We start from the raw sequence: 22,612 nt of genomic DNA on the forward strand, positions 1-22,612 counted from the left end.
CTGGCTTCCATCTCCAGCAAACACCCCCACCGTAGGCAGAGCTCCAGAGCAGAAAGGCCTGATGTTGTAACCTCTATCCTGTGACTGAGGGCTGTGGTCCAAGCCTTGGACGAGCCATTCTCAGATGAGCTGGCGTTTCTCTCTTCCTCTTGAGTCATTTGGCTCATCTGAAATGAACAGCCAGATGGCTAGTTCTGCATGGATTACCAGTTAGCTTCTCTTCTCTCTGTTCTCTCTGGTTGCTTGTGTTTCTTGAGGACTTAACACGGGGCTCTGAAGGCCAATGCAGAACAGAGGGACTCTGGAGGTGATGTCTACTGCATTTCTGGGTTGGTGTTCTTCTGGGTTTACTTTCTGTGAGCAAGCAGGCAATCCCTGGTGCTTTCCAGTACCTTGCAGTTGAGCCAGACCTGCTTTGGATGCAATGGGTTCCAGTTCAGGACCAAGAACAACCAAATACTTCCATGTCAGATCCATGGGACCTTTGAAGGGAGATGGTGGTCAAGATGGAGGTGCCCTGAGCTCTCCAGTCTCCTCACCAACTCCATTCCCTATGAACCGAGAGAGACTTGACCCCTAGATCTTCCCTGCATCTCAGCAAGAGCTGTCACATAAGCCTAAAGAGATCGATCACCTTTGGGAGATGGCATCTCCCCGACATCTCAACAGACAAAGGCTCTGTTGAGAAATGGTTAAAGAGTTCTTCTGGTCAACACTGAAACTCAAGGATGCTGATTAGCCTTTTGATTGGAGGTAGAGGACCCCATGTCTTTGCTGATGAAGTCAGTGCCCAAATGATAGAGAAAGGTCTATATAGTCTATGCTTTTGGTAACACAGAGCTCTCGGGGAGACCTAGACTCTCTGGGAGTCCGGTCTTCCTTAGATGACTACCGCATCCCACAGAGATGTCTAACTGAACTTTCAAGGGCAGGTAAGAAGGAAACAGGGCTGGATCCCACTATTCTAGCCTATGCCCTCTGCCTGACCTCAGATCCCTCCTCTAGAACTTCACTGGACCAGGAGAACCTGACTCCTTGCGCTGTGACACACGGGCACAGCTGCTGCTGAAGGGTTGTCCAGCCGATGATATCATGGACCCCAGGAGCATCGCTAATCCTGAGTTCGACCAACGGGGGCAACGGAAACAGCTATCTCCACAAAAAGTGACACTTTACTTGCGACCAGGTAGGTATGGAACCTGGTTGGAATGTGTGTGTGTGTGTGGCGGGGGGGGGGGGGGGGGTGGAACATCCCAGAGGGTAGGGAGAAGAACCATGGCCATTGACATGAACCCGCATGGCAATTACCAGCCACAAGTTGCTATGATTTCATAAGGTTAGAAATATTGGGTTAAAGCTTTATCATTATCAACTGGCTCTGAAATTCTTTATTGGCATCTTGTAAATTGTTATTTTATTGATACATAAATCTAATTGGTTAACTTTAAGATTAAGAGTCTAATTTTGCTTGGCAGTGGTGGCACATGCCTTTAATCCCAGCACTTAGGAGGCAGAGGCAGATGGATTTCTGAGTTCAAGGCCAGCCTGGTCTACAGAGTGAGTTCCAGGACAGCCTGGGCTATACAGAGAAACCCTATTTCAAAAAGCCAAAAAAAAAAAAAGTCTGATTTTACCAGAGTATTGGGTGTTGTGAGATGCAACTGCGAGGTTGGTGGTTCTATTTGGCCACTGGAGTGTGGGATCTCTGGTTACAGGGGATTATAGCAGAAAGGGAACTAGTGGTTCCCTGGACAAGCAAGCCAGATGCTGCAGGTGGGGGGGGGGCAGGTAGCTGCAGAGAGTTGACAGGTTCATTTTTTAATATTTCCACAATAGATGGCACCCAATGTGGGGCACCTGACTATTTCTAGCACCATAATCTGGGTGTCTAGGCTTCCAACTCATGAATCTGCACCTTACAGAAACCCTCCACCATCCAGGCATTCTTGTACCTGGGGTGAGCCTACTTATCTGAGTTCAAACCTACCTGTCCTGTGTTCTGGTCACAACCCCTTCCAGGTCATAGGAAATGGGGGAGACAATAGGAATCTGGGGACTGGGTGAGAGCCAAGACTCCAGCCAGGCTCAGAGTGTCCCTTGCTTTTCTCTGACACGCAGGACAGGCTGCCGCATTCAATGTGACTTTCCGGCGGGCCAAGGGATACCCCATTGATCTGTACTACCTCATGGATCTCTCCTACTCCATGCTTGATGACCTCAACAACGTCAAGAAGCTGGGCGGGGACTTGCTGCAGGCCCTCAACGAGATCACCGAGTCTGGCCGCATCGGTGAGACCTGCAGTGCACACACTCCTTTCAACCTTGGGAACTCCCTGCCGCCCCACACCTCCATGTACGGTGGATCCGCAGAGGCAGAAGCTGGGAGCTGCATAGGCAATGTTCGTGGGGCCAGAGTTCATCCTGAATCCTTACCAGGGGCTGTCCTTGGTCACAGGCTGCTAAGACCTCTCTCTCTCTCTCTCTAGTTTATATTTTAATGTTTAAAAGGCAAAAGTCCTACAATGCTAATTACTAAAAAGTATATCTACCTTAACACAGCAACCATGCATTAACAGAATAGTGGAAGTAAACTACAGGGCAGGGGTCACAGGGCTAGGGCCACTGGGCAAGGGTCACAGGGCAGGAGTCATAGGGTGAGAATTACAACACTGACCAATACCACCAAGCATGTGGGACAAGGGAACAGGGTACACCTACTCACTCCAGAACATCCCTCTGCCTCATCGTCTATGTTTAAGGATGCCCACATGAACACGAACACTGGATGCAAGCTCATATATTCTTCTTTTTTTTTTTTAAGACTTTTTAATTTCATTTATATGAGTACACTGTAGCTGTCTTCAGACACACCCGAAGAGGGCATCAAATCCCATGACAGATGGTTGTGAGCCACCATGTGGTTGCTGGGAATTGAACTCAGAACCTCTGAAAGAGCAGTCAGTGCTCTTACCCGCTGAGCCATCTCTCCAGCCCCCATATATTCTTGTGTGTTCATACATTCACATGTGTACATTCGTGTTCACACATGTCCAAGATCCCATACACAAGCACATTTGCACATGTGCAAGCAAGCACATGTACAAATGCCTAGTCATACCTGTGTGCCTGTATGCCTGCATACACAAGACCACATGTATATATACAGGTACTCGCATGCCCACCCACACTCATGGTCACACCTGTCCATGACCCCATACATATACATGCTCTGTCACATGCACACACATGTTTGTACATGGCCTCACATATACTCAGCCGCACATGGCTACACACATGCTTGCACCACACGCTCAGCTATCATGTTCACACAACCATCATCTTGCTTTCTCCCTTGTTTGAGAAACTGAGGCTTGGTCCTTAGTCCACTGGAAGGTTCACTGTCATGCCTGGAGCCCTGCCTGCTGCCTTGTCCCTGTGCCCTCCAGCCTCTGTTGTATATCCCTTGGACTCCAGGTCTTCCCAGTCCTGGTGTCTGCTTCTGTCTGCTGTCCCCCTGCCTCATACCATGTACCCTTAGGCTTTGGGTCGTTTGTGGACAAGACGGTGCTGCCTTTTGTTAACACCCATCCTGAGAAGCTGAGGAACCCATGTCCCAACAAGGAGAAGGCCTGCCAGCCCCCATTTGCCTTTCGGCACGTGCTCAAGTTAACCGACAACTCCAACCAGTTTCAGACAGAGGTCGGCAAGCAACTGATTTCCGGAAACCTGGACGCCCCTGAGGGTGGGCTGGATGCCATAATGCAAGTTGCTGCATGTCCGGTGAGGCCATTGTCCCTGTTCAGATTTCCCAACTTCCTCAAACTCAGGGCCTTCACCAGTGCCGTGGTGGTGGGTCTGTTCAGACACTCACCCCATCTGGTCCCATGCTGTCACCCCGGGTCTCAGAAGGGCAGCCTCCGTGGGCCACATCACTCCCAGGCATAGAGAAGGAAGAGCCCTGAAAACACCCACCCATGCCCGTGCTAACTGACAGCCTTCATAGCTCTCCTGTGAGCCAGGCTACCCAGCAGCAGGTCTTCTGGTTCCTAAAGCCTTTTCCCTCTCAGATCAAGAGTGTGAGAACTGTTGTGGGACAAAGGAACAGGGGCCCATGTCACCTCAATCACATCCTGCCTGTCGGCTCCAGATTGTGTTTATCAAGTGGTCACTGCAGCAAGCCAATCCCACCCCAGCCTGGCTCTCAGCTCTCTCACTTTGCTGGGTTCACGCAGTGGGCACACACACTCTACATGTGTGTTGGACTAGGGTAGGATACATGGGTGCAGCAAGTGTATGCTACTTCAATGGTTCCAGGCCCTCGGCTCTCCTGTGGATGTCCCTTGGTCCCTTCTTTTGTGGCTGGGAGGTGTTTGCATTTTAACATACAAGGCCATACTCTTTTCCTTTCATGACTGTGTTGCTGGAATCTAGTTTCAGGTCTGAAGAGGGTTGCAAAGACATTTCTCTTTAGATTCAGATGTGTTTCTGTTCTTACCTCATACTGCTGCAGGGCATGCTGGGAGTTGACGGCTTTGGCACTTCCTTGGCACTGGATTGGGGCTCTATCTTCCTCTGTCTGTCTGTCTGTCTGTCTGTCTGTCTGTCTGTCTGTCTGTCGTATCTGGGGGGTGTCTGTTTGTTTCCATGTTTCTGTCTCTCTTTATATATATATATCTGTCTCTCTCTTTATCTCTATCTGTTTTTATGTCTTGTTGTCTCTGTCTCTATGTCTCTGTGTCTCTATCACTCTGTGTGTGTGTGTCTCTTTGTATGTATGTCTCTGTCTGTTTGTCTGTCTCTTTCTCTGTCTTTCTATCTCTCTGTGTCTCTCTTTCTGTCTCTGTCTCTCTCACTCTCCCTCACACACACACAACTCTTCTCCCCTGAGGGCCCCATGGGGAAACCAAGGCAGGTAACCCCTGGATGCCTTCTTCCCAGGAGGAAATTGGCTGGCGCAATGTCACGAGGCTGCTGGTGTTTGCCACAGACGATGGCTTCCACTTTGCTGGTGATGGCAAACTGGGTGCCATCCTGACCCCCAATGATGGCCGCTGCCACCTGGAGGATAACATGTACAAGAGGAGCAATGAGTTCGTGAGTGCTCTGCCTGCCTTGGCACGCCCCGGTACCAAGGCTGGTTACATAAACATAAAGGTTACAGGAGTGACAACGGGACAGGCTGAGAGCAGAGTCACATTGCCCAATCACACAAACAGAACCCAGACTCCTCCTAACACGAATAACAAATCACAGATGCAGTCCCAGAGACCCTGGTGATAACATGAGACTCCCAGCACCCACATCAGCCTGCAGGGCAGTCCTCACCCTGATCCTCATGGCAGAGGGCCTCACACAGCCTTCTCCATCCACCACACAGTCTCTTTGAGTGCCTGCTCTGCCTGCAATGACCTTGTCATAGCCCCAGGCCATCCCTGCACACTCATTGCCTTCCCAAAAGTACCATAAAGGATTTTTTTTTTTTGAGCTCAGACTGCAGGGACTATCTGGAACCCACTGATTTGGAGTTGGTAGCAGATAGAATAAGGGGGTCCTGACTCTGGTATCTTGTGTCCAATAGCCCCCCCCCAAAGTTGAATATCGTGTCCTTCTGCTATACATCATGGAGGTGAATGGCAGAGCCTAAAATCTAGCACTAGTGGAAGCATAGGTCCTTCCTAGGTGCCCATACACCAGTTCCTCGGGGTTCTGCTTGTGCTCCGGCTGGCTTAGCAGCTAGAGTGGTGACTGATGGTAGCTTCTTTACCTGGGATTAACCATCACAATTGTCAGTATTCTCTTCTTGTATTTCAAAGGCTTTGGCTGGTTCCCTGCTAAGCCTGTCACAAGCTCATAGATCTAACACCAAGCGAAGCCCAGCCTGAGCCAGGACTGATGCTCTGTCAGCCCAGACGTGTCCTGAACGTGTCCTGGAAGGCTTGTCTGACAAGCTGTCCCCTCTCTCCAGGACTACCCATCCGTGGGTCAGCTGGCACACAAACTTTCCGAGAGCAACATCCAGCCCATCTTTGCGGTGACAAAGAAGATGGTGAAAACGTATGAGGTAAGCGGAACCTTGTGCAATGTGGGGACAGGCCATCTCAGCTGGGAGTGACAAGCCGGCCGGGCCCTGCCCAATAATGCCTTAGTTCTGCTTTTCATGCTGGCCTGTGGGTGGGTGGCCTGCCCAGTAGCCACAGTTCTCTGTGTGTGAGCATCCTGGATTCTGGTGAGGGAAGTTGACGCTGCTGTTAGGCCACACAGTGTCCATGTCTTGTCTTGAAATTTCACAGAGCTGCTTGCTTTCTTTTTTTTGGTTTCTTTTTGAACCAAGCAGTCTGATACTGCCTGCCCCACCCCCAAAACAACCTTCGAGCAACCAGCACTCAGATGGAACCAAACTCATATGTCGCTACCACCTTAGGAGACCTCAGTTCTGCCCACAGGGGGACATGGCCTTCCTATATGTGTTGATTCAGGACAAACCTCCCCGAAGTACCTCAACAAACAGAAGCCAAACCAAAGCAAGCAGGATCTTGGATTATTTGCCATTGGCTTTGAAACAGTTGTGCATCCTCCTGGGGAGGAAGCAGCTGGCTTTGCTCTTTGTAAAGCAGCCAATCTTGGCGATCCCAAGGTTCTGCATCCGGAGAACTCACCCCTATGGTGGCCCCTAGAGGAAGGTGAAGTCCCACACTTGTAGTCGGGGGACTCTTGACCCTTCCGTTCATACAGCAGGGATCCCATTTGCATCCATTCATCTCTAAAGATTTATTTTATGTATATGAGTACACTGTAGCTGTACAGATGGTTGTGAACCTTCATGTGGTTGTTGGGTATTGAATTTAAGATCTCTGCTCACTCCTGTCCTCCCTGCTCGCTCCAGCCCAAAGATTTATTTGTTATTATAAATAAGTACACTGTAGCTATCTTCAGACACACCAGAAGAGGGTGTCAGATCTCATTATGGGTGGTTGTGAACCACCATGTGGTTTCTGGGATTTGAACTCAGGACCTTTGGAAAAGCAGTCAGTGTTTTTACCCACTGAGTCATCTCGACAGCCCCATCTATTTACCTCTTACGATGGCAGTAATTGGGTCCCATGGTGTCCCCAAGCAAGAAGCAGCTACAGAGTTAGAAAAGTATTAACTAATGGCTGGGGCAGCTCCCTGTGGCCCCTCAAAATGCTACTTGAGGCTCATCCTGTGTTTCTGACGCTGATCCATATCCTCGGAGGACAAGTTCACACAAGCAAGAGTCTCAGGTGTGGCCAGTCTCCCAAGCCTTCTCGCTGGCTTAGCTACTTGCTGGACTGGCCTAAAGAGTAAAGCAAAGCCCAAAAGACTCCCGGTCAACTTGCCACAGTGGTAAAGTCAGTGGGGTAAAGAAAGTCCAAGGGCAAAGTCTAAGAGAGAGCTGGGGTTTGAGCTTCCATGGCCCCTCCCCTTTCAGGATCTCCAGCCCCATCTAAGAATAAGTGGATCCTTCATGGCCTGAGGGACAGTCACACACACCTGCCCGGAGCCACTGCCCAGGGCTTCCTTTGGAATGTGTAGGGCATATGCAGCCCAGCCTGTGGACTGATCTTAATGGACAGTGGGGGCATGAGGGATTCTCTCTGCTCCCAGGGGCTGCTCAGCATAAGACCCTGAGCCAGAATGAGATGTGTACATTTGTCATGTGACATGAAGCATGGAACACGCTGGCTGTAATAAGTTTGTAAAGTCTGATGGCTCATTCTTCAGAGTCAGAGAACCACAGATCTCAGCCACCCCAGACACTGTAGTGCCAGGGAAATGTTAGTGGTCCCCCCAAAAACAGAGAGAAGCCAATCTGATGCAATTCACAGCAAGGTCTCTATTCTATCTAAGCTAGCTCGGGCCCCTTAGCTCACCACTGACATGCAGGACGGTTTTTGGTGGAGATGGGAGCCCCAAATGTCTATCTGGGCAAGGCTTTATAGTAAGCAGCAAGCAGGGGTAAGTATGCAAGCGTCTAATTGAAAAGCCACTGTGGCCTTTCACACAATTGGCTGGTGTTGGAAGTCCTAGCATAAACTTCTGCTCCCCTCTGCATTGGTGGTCGTTAGGCAGGGGTGGGCTTATAACCTGGGGTGCAGGTTTGTAAGGGGAATAACTTGGAGACACTGGTCTTGTGGGAGATTAGCCTAGAGACTGGAGCTAGGCTCAGGTTTTGTTGGGGGTCAACTTGGAAGCTAATGCTAGACACCAGCCTGTTAGTCTTCCTGAGTTCAAACTTAAGTTGGGTTTTCTAAAATGGAGTCTGAACTTAAAACATTTGGGCTCTCAACACATTTAAAGAAGAAGCCCAGCTTTCTCCTCCATGAGAGGCAGCGATGCCCACCCAGGAAAGCCACTGTGGTAACTCTGAGCTCAGTTACCCAGTGACGTCAGAGAGCACCTGCCCTCTCATCTGAGAGTGACCATGGCTCCTCAGCCGACAATGCTGTTACTGTCCTCACAGACAGCTGCAAGTGGCAACCCAAGCTGACCTTCCTTATATGACAGCTCTGGGCAACCATGTTACTCCCAAATGCGCAGGGCACAGGGTTTGGATGTGAGCAGGAGTGTGGTGACTAGGGGAAGGGTGGGGAACACATGACAGCTGGGAAGATGACTTTTGTAGGCTATGCATTGCTGAATGAGAAATGGGGAGAAGGCCGGGCGTTAGTGGCGCACGCCTTTAATCCCAGCACTTGGAAGGCAGAGGCAGGGGGATTTCTGGGTTCAAGGTCAGCCTGGTCTACAGAGTGAGTTCCAGGACAGCCAGGGCTACACAGAGAAACCCTGTCAAAAGAGAGAGAGAGAGAGAGAGAGAGAGAGAGAGAGATGGGGAGTAGGCCACATGGCAGATCTGAGGCAAGCCATGATTATTGAGGTAACCACCATGCTAACACTTCTACTGTCAGGTTCCCAAGCTCCAGAAAGTATGCAGTACCTTGGAGAAGAAGGAGGGACAGACAGGCTTGGGGATCCTCTGAGTGGGCAATGGGAACAGCCATGGAAGGCAGGGACTTAGCCCAGCACAGGATAGCCAGGGTGATCAGTGGAAGCAAGAGACCACTCCATAGTCAGAAAATGCACGCACACACACACACACACACACACACACACGCACACATGCACACATGCACGCATACACGCACACCCTGCCAAACGCACCATGTTGTCTGCAATTGGGCTGCAAATTGTCCTCTCCTCACAGAATTGTAGCAGGTCCCAACTGTTCGCTGTTGGTGACATGAGGTGTATCTCAGAGGACAGCATGGTAATGAGGGAGAAATCTGCAGATGGGAGACGGGAGTCCCAAACCCACCCACTCGCTGTGCTTTGATAGTTGAATCAGGTAGGGCTCCCTAGTGGAACTGAACTGGCAGAATTGCATCTATGTTGTACAAGGCGATCCACTAAAATGCCTGGCAACCAGTAACAGCTGGAGAGTCCTATAATAGCTGCTGGCTGTTTTGAGAGCTCAGTAGTTGTCCAGTAAACCAAACTGGACTTGCCCAGAGACATGTCTTAGCTGGCTCCAGATTTAATCAAGTTGACAATCAAGACTGATGGCAGCAGGGGTCACAGGCCTTCCTGATCCTCTGTCCCTTGGGAGATGCCCGAGAATCCAGAGAGCACATGGAGACTGTACACACCAGATCCTCCTCATGCACAAACTGTGAATAGAAGAGCCGGGCTCTCCTAGCTGGAACTGGTCCTTTGCCGGGGCCAATGAAGTACATTGTAGAACCCAGGGTGGTTGCTAGCTAAGCTTTGATGGACTCACCAAAGGGACAGACTTTATTCCAGAGACTCAGGAAGGGTGCTGGGCCTGAGTGGCCTGGTCATCAGTTATGTGGAGGTGTGCAAGAGAGGGATGATCATTTTCTGTCCGTGACAGAAAATGTCTGCTGACAGACAGCAGGATGTCTGTTATTCAGGGGCCCTGTCCAGTCCACCTTCTCTGAGGAGCAGCCCTGTCCTGCAATAGTTGCTTGTCCCAGGGTTATGTAACCGTCATTGTTAAGTTAGAAATCTGAAACTCATTGATATGGTCAAAACTCAACCACTTCCTGCGATTTTACCACATTTTACTGTTATCTGTGTATCGTGCTGATGGGGTAAGAATACCATCATGTGTTCCTAACTCAGAGATGCCATTGGATTGAAGTGTCCGCTGGGGATGTTCAGGCCCAGGAGTGTGACCTCCATTCAGGGCTTTGGAGCTGGGCTTCCTTCTGAGACAGGGTTTCTCTGTGTAACCTTGTAACACACTCTCTCTCTCTCTCTCTCTCTCTCTCTCTCTCTCTCTCTCTCTCTCTCTTGACCAGGCTGGCCTCAAACTCATAAGATATCCACCTGCCTCTGCCTCCCAAGTGCTGGAATTGAAGGCATTCACTCCCACCATCCAGCCCTCTCTCTTTCTTCTTCTTCTTCTTCTTCTTCTTCTTCTTCTTCTTCTTCTTCTTCTTCTTCTTCTTCTTCTTCTTCTTCTTCTTCTTCTTCTTTTTTTTTTTTTCGAGACAGGGTTTCTCTGTATAGCCCTGACTGTCCTGGAACTCACTTTGTAGATCAGGCTGGCCTCAAACTCAGAAATCTGCCTGCCTCTGCCTCCTGAGTACTGGGATTAAAGGCGTGCGCCAGCACGCCCAGCTCCTCTCCCTTTCTTAATCAGAAGAGGGGATAGAATCTATGCTCTGTCACCGGCCCATACCCTTAGCCCTCTACTCAGTTTTTTTCTAAGGCAGTCTGGCTGGGTAACCCAGTCAGGCCCTGAACTTGTGAAGAGAGGCCTGGAGCTTCTCTGAAAAGACCCAGCTTTTCAGGGCCTGCTGCTTTCCAGGCCCAGCACCTAAGAGCTTGACGTTCTTCAGCTAGGGTGAGAGGCTGCTCCACCAGGCCTGGCTGCCTGGGTTTTGCTCCAAGAATCTGTTGCCTGCATGCAGCGGTATTAGCGCTGACTCGTTGAACGTCCTGTGAGCCAGCTCACAAGAAATGGAGGCCCTGAGCAGCCATCTCCAGCCTCGTGGCTGTGGAGGGGCCTGCGCTAGCTTGATCTTCTCCTCGACAGAAACTCACGGAGATCATCCCCAAGTCAGCAGTGGGGGAACTGTCTGACGACTCCAGCAACGTGGTGCAGCTCATCAAGAATGCCTACTATGTGAGTCTCCAGCAAAGCTGGGCGGGGCGGGCTGGCAAGCATCCAGTGGGTCAGCGGATAAGTGGATGGGGGGGGGATGAGGAAGATACATTGTCTTTGGGGGCTCTTGCTGAGATCCTCATAGCTTCTGGACAGGCAGGGCAGGGAGAAAGAAGGGAGGGTAAGGAGATATAGACCGGTCACTTGCCACAGCTTGTGTCCTTCCATGGCCACCCTTTCTCAGACCCTACCTGGGCATTTCCCAAAACACCAATGGCAGGCCCTTCTTCCTGGCTCTTCCCCGCAGCCACCATGGAATAGCGGGGAAGTAGAGGGCTGGAGAAGGCAGAATGGTACCTCTCAGAGTGGGGAGACCCCAGAAATCAGCACAGTGGCCTTGGACCTTGTGAAGACTCCCTTGTGCCTCTTGTATGCCAGTCCCTAACGTTATTCTGGGTGAGCCCTCCTTGGCCCCTCTTCCATCCTTCTACTCCTCGGGGGTGCGCAATTTGTCCAAATGCACGCAGATTTGCTTGCCACAGAGGCCCAGTGTCCTGGTGAATACCGGTGTGCATCCAACACGGCTCATGACTCAGAGCTCAGACACATCCAGTCCCAAGAAATAACAGAAATCTCCTCTCAGTGACAGGTGTCCCCGAAAGTCTGGCCCACATCCTGTTGCTGAGCATCTTGAAGACTGGCAGTACATATTGTGTGGGAAGCCTCTCAATATGACTGTTCCTTATTAGAAAACAATCCCGGGGCTTGGGTGGGGAATCCTGTTTTCTTCTCTGGCCCTGTGAACCCTGGGTGCTGCAGGCAGACTGCTGTACCTGGCCACTGCCCAGTCATGACTAGCTCTATCTTCACAGGGATGACTTAGGTGATGCCATCTTTGCCTACTTGATGGATGCCACCTGTAGTCTTTCTCTTTCCAGCTGTGCCTCAGTTCTCACATCACTTCAACAATCTATCATTCCTTTGCTGCTAACCCTGAGGTTCAACAGTGAAGGGATAGTCCTCACAGGGTCCATGGCCTGTGTCTGTGCTGGTCACCTGCTGGTAGCCTGTCTCAGAGCAACCCCATGACATCCGCTGCCCCATGCTGTCGCAACAACTGAGCGCCCATTAGGTGTCTGTGTCATCCGCTGATGTGCAGGAGGGACTTGATGAGTGAGATAGCAGGTACAGCCACTCCTGTCTCTCCTGAGCACAGCTGCTCTCTTCCCCTAGAAACTCTCCTCTAGAGTCTTCCTGGACCACAGCACCCTCCCGGACACCCTGAAAGTCACCTATGACTCCTTCTGCAGTAATGGAGCATCGAGTATAGGCAAATCCCGTGGGGACTGTGATGGCGTACAGATCAACAACCCGGTGAGCCTGGCCTGCCTATGCACCTGTGGTTCCTATAGCAGGGTGCTGGAGGATCCTGTGGCCATCTTGGTGACCCACTCCCGGACAGCTAGAAAGGAAAGGAGGATCACAGGAATAAGCAAGGGAGGAAACCATTAGTGACCAGGGCCCAACCTCCTCTTCTTCTAAACACCCATGAGGAGGCCAGATAGAAAATTAGGGGAGGGTACCAGACCTGATGTCAGCTGTAACTTCATGCCTATCAACACAGTGAATACCTGCACATTTCTATTTACAATGGCCCTGGGTAGAAAGATGAGCGTGGGATGACAGCACCCTCTAGGGGCACCTGCTGAACATGTATCTGAGAGGGTGGGCAAAGGACAAAAAGCAAGGCCTGGTCACCCACAGTTGGGAACTGAAGGCCACCATTCCCCTCTAGGTCACCTTCCAGGTAAAGGTCATGGCTTCCGAGTGTATCCAGGAGCAGTCCTTTGTCATCCGGGCACTGGGTTTCACGGATACAGTGACCGTGCAGGTCCGTCCCCAGTGTGAGTGTCAGTGCCGGGACCAGAGTCGGGAGCAGAGTCTCTGTGGAGGCAAGGGAGTCATGGAGTGTGGTATCTGCAGGTGAGGAGGGTACGTGTGGCCTGTGGGGCATCAGTTCATGGAAAAGGTGTCTGCAGATGAGGCCAGCCCATAGCATGGCATGCCTGCTTGTGAGCCACATGTCTTCAAGTAAAGTAGGTGTGGCCAGCTCACCCAGGAAACAGATGCTCTACAGGAACTCCCATATCCTAGCTCTCTGACCTCAGAGACTCTGACCAATCAGATTTGCAGCATGTTGCTAGAGCTCCTTTGGGATAGCTGACCATTCCTGGCAGCCTGGGCCCTAAAACCATCCTGTGGGCATGTATATACAGGCCTCAGTTCAGTTGAGGAGGAGGAAGAGAGAGAGGAGGAGGAGGAGAAAGAGGAAGAGGAAGAAGAGGAGGAAGAGGAAGAAGAGGAGGAGGAGGGGGAGGAGGAAGGATGCAGTGTACAAAGCATAGAGGCTGTAGTTGCCGGTCTGGATACTAGCCATTTCCTTCCAATTGCTGTCCCAGTTTCTGATCTTTGAGATGCTCTATCCTGAGCTCGAGAGATGGCTCCGTGGTTAAGAGCACTGACCGCTCTGAATTCAAATCCTAGCAACCACATGGTGGCTCATAACCATCTGTAATGAGATCTGATACCTTCTTCTGGTATGTCTGAAGACAGCTACAATATACTTAGATATAATTATTATTAATAAATACGTCTTTAAAAAGAGAGAGAGAGAGATGCTCTATCCTACACCTCAGACCTGCACTGGCTGTATACCTCCTCCCAGAAACTCTAAGAGTGGTGGTTTCTGCGGCTGCCCCATCCCCACCCCCGGCCAGTAGCACCTTGCCCTGATCCTAAGTGTACAGCCCTAGGTGGCCTCTCTACAAAGCTGAGCTAACTTGCCTGGAGGATTGGGCCATTGGTCAGTGAATTCTGTGGCTTCCTCCTGCAGGAGGACACTGCAAGATGTGTTAAGATTAGCTACTGCCATTCTTCTCTTACTAAGCTATGTATGGTGTACATACATTCTTCTGTCTACCTAGTTCAGTGATAAGGCAGTGATCTCGGATCTCTACCAGACCTCCTTCCAAGTCTAGGTCAGGAGGGACAGATACTGGCTTCTTGGGACAATCCACTAATACAAGTCTCAGGCAGCTCCCAGGTGAGCCTGCAAGAGGTACCATGCTCATAGACCAGTCACTGTGTGACTGTGACCCCGGAGACATCTTTGCCTAGTACATAGCACATGCTCAGGAGACATTTGGAGAGCAAATGTGCTATGACATACTTTACAGGTGTTTGAGTGACTGTTGGGCCGGGAAGGACAGGTACCCCCTTCCCAAGGGCACACCTAAGTACAACCCCTCCCACATCATACCAGGTGTGAGTCTGGCTACATTGGGAAAAACTGTGAGTGCCAGACTCAGGGTCGGAGCAGCCAGGAGCTGGAGAGAAACTGTCGGAAGGACAATAGTTCCATCGTGTGCTCAGGGCTTGGGGACTGCATCTGTGGGCAGTGTGTATGCCATACCAGTGACGTCCCCAACAAAGAGATCTTTGGGCAATACTGCGAGTGTGACAATGTCAACTGTGAGAGATATAACAGCCAAGTCTGCGGTGGCTCAGGTTAGTGTTGGGGGCTTCCTTGTCCATTTGTACCAGGAGATCTTAAGTGGGACATGGGGGGGGGAGCAGACAGACAAGGCTAGCAATGACCTGTATCTGTGTCTGTGTCAGTCAGCGTTGTCCTGGGAAGGTTGTGGAGGGGAATAGTCATGTCCTGACCCAAGAGCTTTTCAGATACAATAAAGAGGTCCCATCTGGCTGGATGGTGGCCATGTTGCTGAGGATGCAGGTCAGGAAGGTATGCCTGGCCTCTGTGGTTTTGCTAAGCTATCCTTCCATGGTGCTCTGGGGTCATGTGAATTGGTAGAGGAGGCTTAAGTACAAGTCCTCCTTGATTGGTCTGGGGAGCACGGAGGAGGGAAGATGAGCCTCTGTTCCTAGCAGCCTGCAGGGAAGTGAGTCATGTTATCCTCTGTTGTTTTCCAGATCGGGGTTCCTGCAACTGTGGCAAATGTAGTTGCAAGCCCGGTTACGAGGGCTCGGCCTGCCAGTGTCAGAGGTCCACCACGGGCTGTCTGAATGCACGGCTGGTAGAGTGCAGTGGCCGTGGCCACTGCCAATGCAACAGGTGCATATGTGACGAAGGCTACCAGCCACCGATGTGTGAGGATTGTCCCAGCTGTGGCTCGCACTGCAGGGACAACCACACGTGAGTGTTCCCACTGCCCACATTGGCCTCACTGCTGGACTACCTGGGAGCCCTTGGGGACACCACTGCTCCAGAGTTCTTAGCAGGATTCAGCAGGTCCAGTGTCCCTGCCACCACCTGCCTTCTTGCATGGCTGCAGGAGCCCTGGCTTCACAGGGAGGATGCTAGGCCTAGGCCCCTTCAGCCCTTGAATGAAGTTTCCATTAACACTGGCTCTGCCTTCCATACCCTGGTAGGACCACAATTTGTGTCTCTCTCATCCCTCACTTGGTTACCCTGAGACTGAAAGCTCCCAGACCCTCCACCTAGGACCGCCTAGTTTGCAAATGACTACACTCTCCTCAGACCATACATCAGACACAACCATGTTTTTTCCTGAGTCATACACATGACCTTGCATAGCTCTGCAGTCCATGCACCCTCAAATACCAGTCAGTGTACCCACATACACCTGGACATCCTGGCACACACACTTTGACACACTAGCGCACCCTTCCACAACCACACACCTCCACGCACCTGCGTGCCCTGACATCACTGATGTGCCCTCGAAAGAACCAACATGCGCCAATTCACACCTCATGCCCTTACATGCTCTCAACACCCACCCCACCTGACTCCTCCTCCTCCTCCTCTGCAGCTCTTGTGCCGAGTGCCTGAAGTTTGATAAGGGCCCTTTTGAGAAGAACTGTAGTGTTCAGTGTGCTGGTATGACGCTGCAGACTATCCCTTTGAAGAAAAAGCCCTGCAAGGAGAGGGACTCGGAAGGCTGTTGGATAACTTACACTTTGCAGCAGAAGGACGGAAGGAACATTTACAACATCCATGTGGAGGACAGTCTAGGTGAGGCTGGGTGGTACCTGGGGGTGTGATCTCATGATCTGGTCTCAGTGGAGCATAGTTCTCAGTGGAGTACTCTGACCGTGAGGCCTTTGCAGACAGTGAGGGGGCTGTAGAGGAAAACATCTCTCTTCAGTGGGGCAAAGCAGGAGGTGGAGCCATCCGGGACACTTGGGCAGGGCAGCTAGCAGCCATCCACAGGCTCTGCCCTGTGGCCCTCTCATTCCCACTCCTTACCCGGCCCTGTATGAGGAGATGAACATTAGATGGGGTCTCCTGGTGGTAGCTCTAATACATACTGGGTATTGTCTTAGCTTGCTGTGAAGAGACACCATGACCAAGGCTACCAAGGCAAACATTTCATTGGGGCTGGCTTACTGTTTCAGAAACGTAGTCCATTATCAGCTCAGCAGGAAGTGTGGCAGTGTGCAGGCAGACATGGTGCTGGATGAGACAAGAGTTCTACATCTGCAGAGAGCAGAAGGAGAATGGTTCCACCCACAGTGAGCAGTATAAGAGATCACCAAGCCCGCCCCTATAATGATATCCTTCCTTCAACAAAGGTACACCTACTCAAACAAGGCCACACCCACTCCAATGAGGCCACACCTCCTAATAGTGCCACTCCCCCATGGGCCAAACAGTCAAATACATGGGTCTATGGGGTCCATTCCCATTTCAAGCCACCACAAGTAGGATGCCATTGCAGTAGCACCTTGTCTAGCCAGAGCATCTCTCATGTCATGGGAGGATCCTGAGGGATGGTGGCTGTTGCTTCTTCAGAATGCCCCATGGAGGGCTTCAGGGAAGTGGAGGTGATTCCATCCCTAAACATTGTTTGCTGGCCCTCCACTTGGTTGTGGTCTTTGCCAGACCCAGTAAGACCAGTGAACTTAGAGATCATGACCTGGTCTCTAGCGTCACATCCTAAAGGCAGAAGGGTTCCTGGGGCCTGTTCTCCTAGATAGACAGGGGAAGCAGAGGGTGTGTGTGGTTGGTGCACTCAATGCCCCATGATGCCCCCACAAGTCTTGGAAGAGGCCAGACCTGTTCCTGTATATTCCGGGAAACCACTAGAAATTTCCAGAAAGTGGCCATACTTCTGCTGTGTTTCCTTGAAGTCTTTATTTTGTCTGTATTTTCTAGTTCTTTATCATGATTAGTGTGTACATACATGTGTGCACATCAGTCACCCTTTTTTAGCAGGGGCTCAGACTGGGGTCACCATGTGTGCACAACACACGCCTTTACTGGCTGATCCATTTCACCGGCTCCTAAGTGGTGTTTTTAAAGGTCCACCTATCAGCTTCTTTGCCAGGATATAAGTTGGGTCTTACACTGCTGGAGAATAGCGTGGACACAACCCTGTCAGGGAATGAGGTGCATGGTTTTGTGAGGGGCCAGGTAAACACAGTCCCTTTAGGAAGTAGTGAAGGTGATCTTGTCAGGAGCTGGGTAAGCATAGCTTTCTTATAGGTCAGGGCAGATATAGTCTTGTTATTGTGTAACTGCTGTCCTGTCATTAGCCAAGTTGACGAATTATACCCCCATAGACCTATGTATTTGAGTGCTTGGCCCACGAGGAGTAGCACTTCTAGGAGGCGTGGCCTTGTTGGAGTGGGTGTAGCCTTGTTGGAGAAAGTATGGCCCTGTGGAGGCAGGCTTTGTAATCTCCTATACTTGAGCTCTGCCCACTGTGGAACCAGTCCCCTTCTGCTGTAGACACAGGTAAAATTGCTGTTTGGTCTAGGACTTAACAGAGAGGAGATAAGCAGGCAAGGTGGTCTGGAGGGTGGCCTGGAGGGTGGTACAGAGCCTCCCTTTGAATGGAACCCAGAGAAGTGGCACTGAGAGAAACAGGTGACGGATCCTGGGGTCACCAACAGATAAAGTAAGAAGTCAGATGCTGAACAGTTTGGAAGTATATTGAAGAGCAATGACCCAAGAGGATGGGCATGATGGATTTGGGCAAAAGACAGATCAGAATGTCTTGTAGACTTAGGCAAGCAGCCTTGGGATGTCAGCTACCCACTGCATTCAGACTCAGAAAGCTGAGGGGAACTGCTGAGGAGGCCACTCAGGTGACCACCGGAAGCTTGTGTCAGCAGCATACCAGGCTCCTATAGGACCCAGACCTGCAGCCCCCTGAGCCTGTCTTCAAGTCAGGAACTCCTTTTTTTTTTTAATTATTTATTTATTTATTTATTTATTTATTTATTTATTTATTTAATGTAAGTACACTGTAGCTGTCTTCAGACACTCCAGAAGAGGGCATCAGATTTCATTACAGATGGCTGTGAGCCACCATGTGGTTGCTGGGATTTGAACTCTGGAAGAGCAGTTGGCACTCTTAATCGCTGAGCCATCTCACCAGCCCCCAAGTCAAGAACCCCTAAAAGGCAGATAGGATGCAGACTCTGCCCTTGGTGTTTGAGAATGCTGGCTGTAGCCATGTTGGAGATTACGTCTGGTTTCATGCCACTTTGGCCAAATTATTTAACCTCTGTGAAGGCAAACGGGCCTCCCTGAAAAGGCCATGATAATATGAGAGATTCTATGATAATGTTGTTGGGGACTCACCCCGCAGGGAGAGGTTCACACTGACTGTTAGTAGCCCTGTCCCACTGTCAGGGTCTGCTGTGTAGCCTACTGCATTCCAGGACCCACACCCAGGAGAGGCCACTGGACCTTGGGAACGTATCCTGCTCAACACAAGGCCACCTCAGTTGCCTGACCACAGTCCTCTGGTTCCTGGCATCGGTTATCATGGAATCCCTTTGCCTGAATGTGCCAGCTCAGACATTACTGCCAATTCTCATAATGCACAATGAGGTAGTCAGGGGTGCCTCGGGCACAGCTCTAGTTTGGGAACACGAGTAGGTGGTGACCAGAGACACTGTCATTTCTTATTCAGTTGTTTATTTATTTACTTAATGTATATAGGTACATTGTAACTGTACTGATGGTTGTGAACAACATTGTGTGGTTGTTGGGAATGAAGGTTGCTCATTCTGGTCTGCTCGCTCCAGCCCTGCTTGCTCTGGCCTAAAGATTTATCTATTAAAATATCTAAATACACTGTAGCTGTCTTCAGACACACCAGAAGAGGGTGTCAGATCTCATTACAGATGGTTGTGAGCCACCATGTGGTTGCTGGGATTTGAACTCAGGATCTCTGGAAGAGCAGTCAGTGTTCTTAACCGCTGAGCCATCTCTTCCGGATGCTGTCATTTCAACCAAGGTTTCCTTTATGTTTCATTTGGAAGCACAGGGCCTGATCTTATTTCTGATAGGAGTGTGGCTAGATTCTCTCATCTTCTTGTGAGATGTGGCAAAGGGTGATTTCCCCCTGTGGCAGGAATAGTATGGTACACTGGCTACTGTAGGGTGGGGCTGACATTTTTGGTTGTGTGCTTTTTCCCTAGAGTGTGTGAAGGGCCCCAATGTGGCTGCCATCGTAGGGGGCACCGTGGTAGGTGTCGTACTGATTGGTGTCCTCCTCCTGGTCATCTGGAAGGCCCTGACCCACCTGACTGACCTCAGGGAGTACAGGCGCTTTGAGAAGGAGAAACTCAAGTCCCAATGGAACAATGTGAGTGGCCTTGCTTTGGGAACCCTTGTGGTGCATGGGTGCTTCCTCTTCTCTTTGACCTCTCACAGGCAGCAATGGGCATACTCTCTATCCCAGCAGTGCTTGGGAGACCCACATAGAATGTCTTTCCTAGCTCTGTTACTTCTCACAGTGGGACTCGAGGCCATCTTGGAGAGATGGCGCACGCCTCACCCCAGCTTAGCCTCCGGTCTCCCAGAGTGTGCTGTGGTATACAGGCTTAGCCCTGAGGCTCAGGCCCTGGGGAGGCTTCCTGTCCGGGTTGGCTCTTCAGAGAGACTTCTACTGCTCTGGTGGCATCTTGGAGTCCTCACACCTCCCTGCACTGACAAGAGCATATCTGGTTCCTCTTTAGGACAACCCCCTCTTCAAGAGTGCTACGACAACGGTCATGAACCCCAAGTTTGCTGAAAGCTAGAGCATGAGTTATCATAATCAAGCAGATGTGACCCCCTCAGACCACGCCTCCTCCCCTCTGCAAACACAACGTGGCTTACAGCTCACCCCAGTGCTGCCAAGGATCCAAAAGCCTGCTCGGTTTCTTTCCGCCATTATATCAAGTCTGCCAGGGTTTCCAGGGACTTGTCTTCCGACCTGCACAATCTTGCCGCAGAGCCCTAAGAATTGTCCCGAGTCCCAAGAGGTTCCACCCACATTTTCTTGCATAAAGGAAGACAGCAGTCTCAGTAAAGGTGGCCCCAACTTATTTATATTTAAACTTGTCAGAGTATAAAACTCCTATTATATTGTTAACATCCCATCTGTTGTATTATATGTGAGTATAAAAACTATATCCAACGTATTATTTCATAATCATGTATGAAAAATAATAAAGCTTCCATCCATGCTGTCCATGGAAGGTAAGCTTTGTGGAGTCTTTTGGGGCAAGGCAGCTGAGGTTACGTGCTTTGTCCTGCCTGCTGTTTGTCCATCTGCATCCTGAGGGTTCAGTTGGGATCTGGGCCATAGAATGGGAGACTTAGTTCTCTTCTTCGCTGCCCATGGGCCTGTATATATGGAGCCCTCTGAGACCCAGTGCTAAATCCTGTGTGGCTGCCTAACAAGGGTGTCAGATGACAGAAATGGCACCCTCCTCTCTCTTGCTCCCAATATCAGTCAGGTTCAGCGCGGAAGATGGAAACCAAAACACAAAGCAGAAGTTGGGTAGGAAGTTCCTTTCTCATAGGTTGTCTTGGGGGGTGACCCAGAAATCACTGCTGACTCTAGTTCTGCGTGAGTGAATGAACCCCAAATTGTGTCCAGTGATTATGATGTCCCTGGGTCTCTAAGAATTATGACTGAGCATACTAGGTAGCTCTTTTTTTCTGGCAATATTTGTTTGGCCTCATGGTGTCAGGTTGCTTGGCCCCACATCCTCAGAGCATTCTGTCAGTGGGAGCATACTCTCCAAACTGCATACCTCATGGCTGTCAAAAAGCAGAGACAAGACGGGATGTGGCCAGCAAGAAGCTAGCCCAAGGACAGACCCCCAAGGACCTATTTCTTCCAGCTAAGTTCTACCTCTTGAAGTTCAACCTCCCTAAATAGTACCACTAGCTAAGCACCAAGGCTCCAGTATTGGAGCTTCTGTAGAGGGACACTCCATTTCCAAACCATAGCACCCAGCCTCATGCCCGAGCCTGAGAGTAGGAAGGGCTAGGTGTGGCCAGAGAACTCCTCAAGTGTTCTCACTTTTAGACAGAGGCACGCTCACTCATGTTCAAAAATGCACATGTACACGAGTGAAGTGTGCCCGACAAAGTGCTAGGTGTGTGTCAGAGCACTTCCCTGTGTAAAATGATACTTTGCCCTTTTCTTACGACTATAATTGTTCAAAGTCCAGAGAAAACTGTTGATGAAAAACATTCCATTCACTCAAAAAAGCAAATGATGCATTTCAGGCAGAATGAATGACACAGTCGATCTCCTCTGACTTCAAGGAGATCCCCAGAACTCAGAGAACTCAGTCCGCTGGGGAGGCCTGCTTGGTAGTTATTTTAGAGTCAGGACCAAGGCACAGCTGCAGGGCCCCTTGTCTAGCGCCACCTGCTGGCAGAGCTTGCTGCTGTCTACCGTCTGGTAGAAGCTTTTCCTGCCATGGCAGAAGGAAAGCCCTGGCCAGTCCCACCCGAGCGGTCAGCCTGTACTCCCAGACGCTTTGGAACATTTCCTGGACAATACTCACTCCTTATGGGGGAGATCTACCTCAGCCAAGGCAACGATCCCCCTCTGACGGGCTTAACAACTCCCTTGCCATCATTGCGAGTGTAGTTGGCTGGGTGGCCGGCCAGTCTTTGGTTCCCCGATTCTACCGGGAGGTCCTCCCTGCTCTGGCTACCCTTGAGTACCACACTATCACCTCTTGCCAGAGAACTCACCCTGTGGTGCTGTTTGAATACTGATGTCTCTCTCTGCTTCACGTGGTGGAACTCATAACAAAGTGCAATAGTGGAAGGGAGTGGGGCCTTTGAGAAGTAGAAGGACCAAAATCTCACGGTAGAATTAGACCTGAGGAAGCTTGTGAGAGCTGTCTTGCAAGATGAGCCAATCCTCAGCAGTTACCGAATCTCCTAGTATCTTGATTCTAGACCCGTGGGTAATGGGTTTGTGTCACACATAAGTGGTCCAGCCTCAGGTATTTTGTTAGAGCAGAAAGAACAAATTGAGACATGCTTTACTTCCAAATAAGTGTATTTGAAGTAGTCACCAAAGATTAATTTTTATCCTTCTTAATGAAGCCATGCCCTTCTATATTCAGGAAAAGAATCTGACTTTGTCTTATTAATCCAAAAAATTA

The 22,612-nt window shown here is 50.4% G+C and overlaps 1 protein-coding gene across 6 annotated transcripts in view; it reads left to right on the forward strand.

Annotated features, from left to right (window-relative positions):
• Itgb2 (integrin beta 2) overlaps positions 1-20,701 on the forward strand; it is a 35,380-nt gene extending 14,679 nt beyond the window's left edge. For 3 of the 6 annotated variants that reach the window (XM_006513272.3, XM_006513271.3, XM_017313814.1), the window contains 13 exons: positions 1,006-1,186; positions 2,119-2,289; positions 3,539-3,780; positions 4,939-5,094; positions 5,966-6,061; positions 11,081-11,170; positions 12,383-12,523; positions 12,945-13,132; positions 14,472-14,716; positions 15,143-15,365; positions 16,006-16,208; positions 19,631-19,797; positions 20,171-20,674. In XM_006513272.3, the coding sequence (XP_006513335.1) occupies positions 1,093-1,186; positions 2,119-2,289; positions 3,539-3,780; positions 4,939-5,094; positions 5,966-6,061; positions 11,081-11,170; positions 12,383-12,523; positions 12,945-13,132; positions 14,472-14,716; positions 15,143-15,365; positions 16,006-16,208; positions 19,631-19,797; positions 20,171-20,233 (2,079 nt within the window). In that variant the 5' untranslated portion in view covers positions 1,006-1,092 and the 3' untranslated portion in view covers positions 20,234-20,674. Of the gene's footprint in view, positions 1-1,005; positions 1,187-2,118; positions 2,290-3,538; positions 3,781-4,938; positions 5,095-5,965; positions 6,062-11,080; positions 11,171-12,382; positions 12,524-12,944; positions 13,133-14,471; positions 14,717-15,142; positions 15,366-16,005; positions 16,209-19,630; positions 19,798-20,170 lie in introns of all 6 variants that reach the window. The other 3 variants (NM_008404.5, NR_157229.1, NR_157228.1) reach the window with 3 other exon arrangements.
• Positions 20,702-22,612: the final 1,911 nt, after the last annotated feature.

This window comes from Mus musculus, chromosome 10 (genome assembly GCF_000001635.26).
Source record: "Mus musculus strain C57BL/6J chromosome 10, GRCm38.p6 C57BL/6J".
Taxonomy (NCBI): Eukaryota; Metazoa; Chordata; class Mammalia; order Rodentia; family Muridae; genus Mus; species Mus musculus.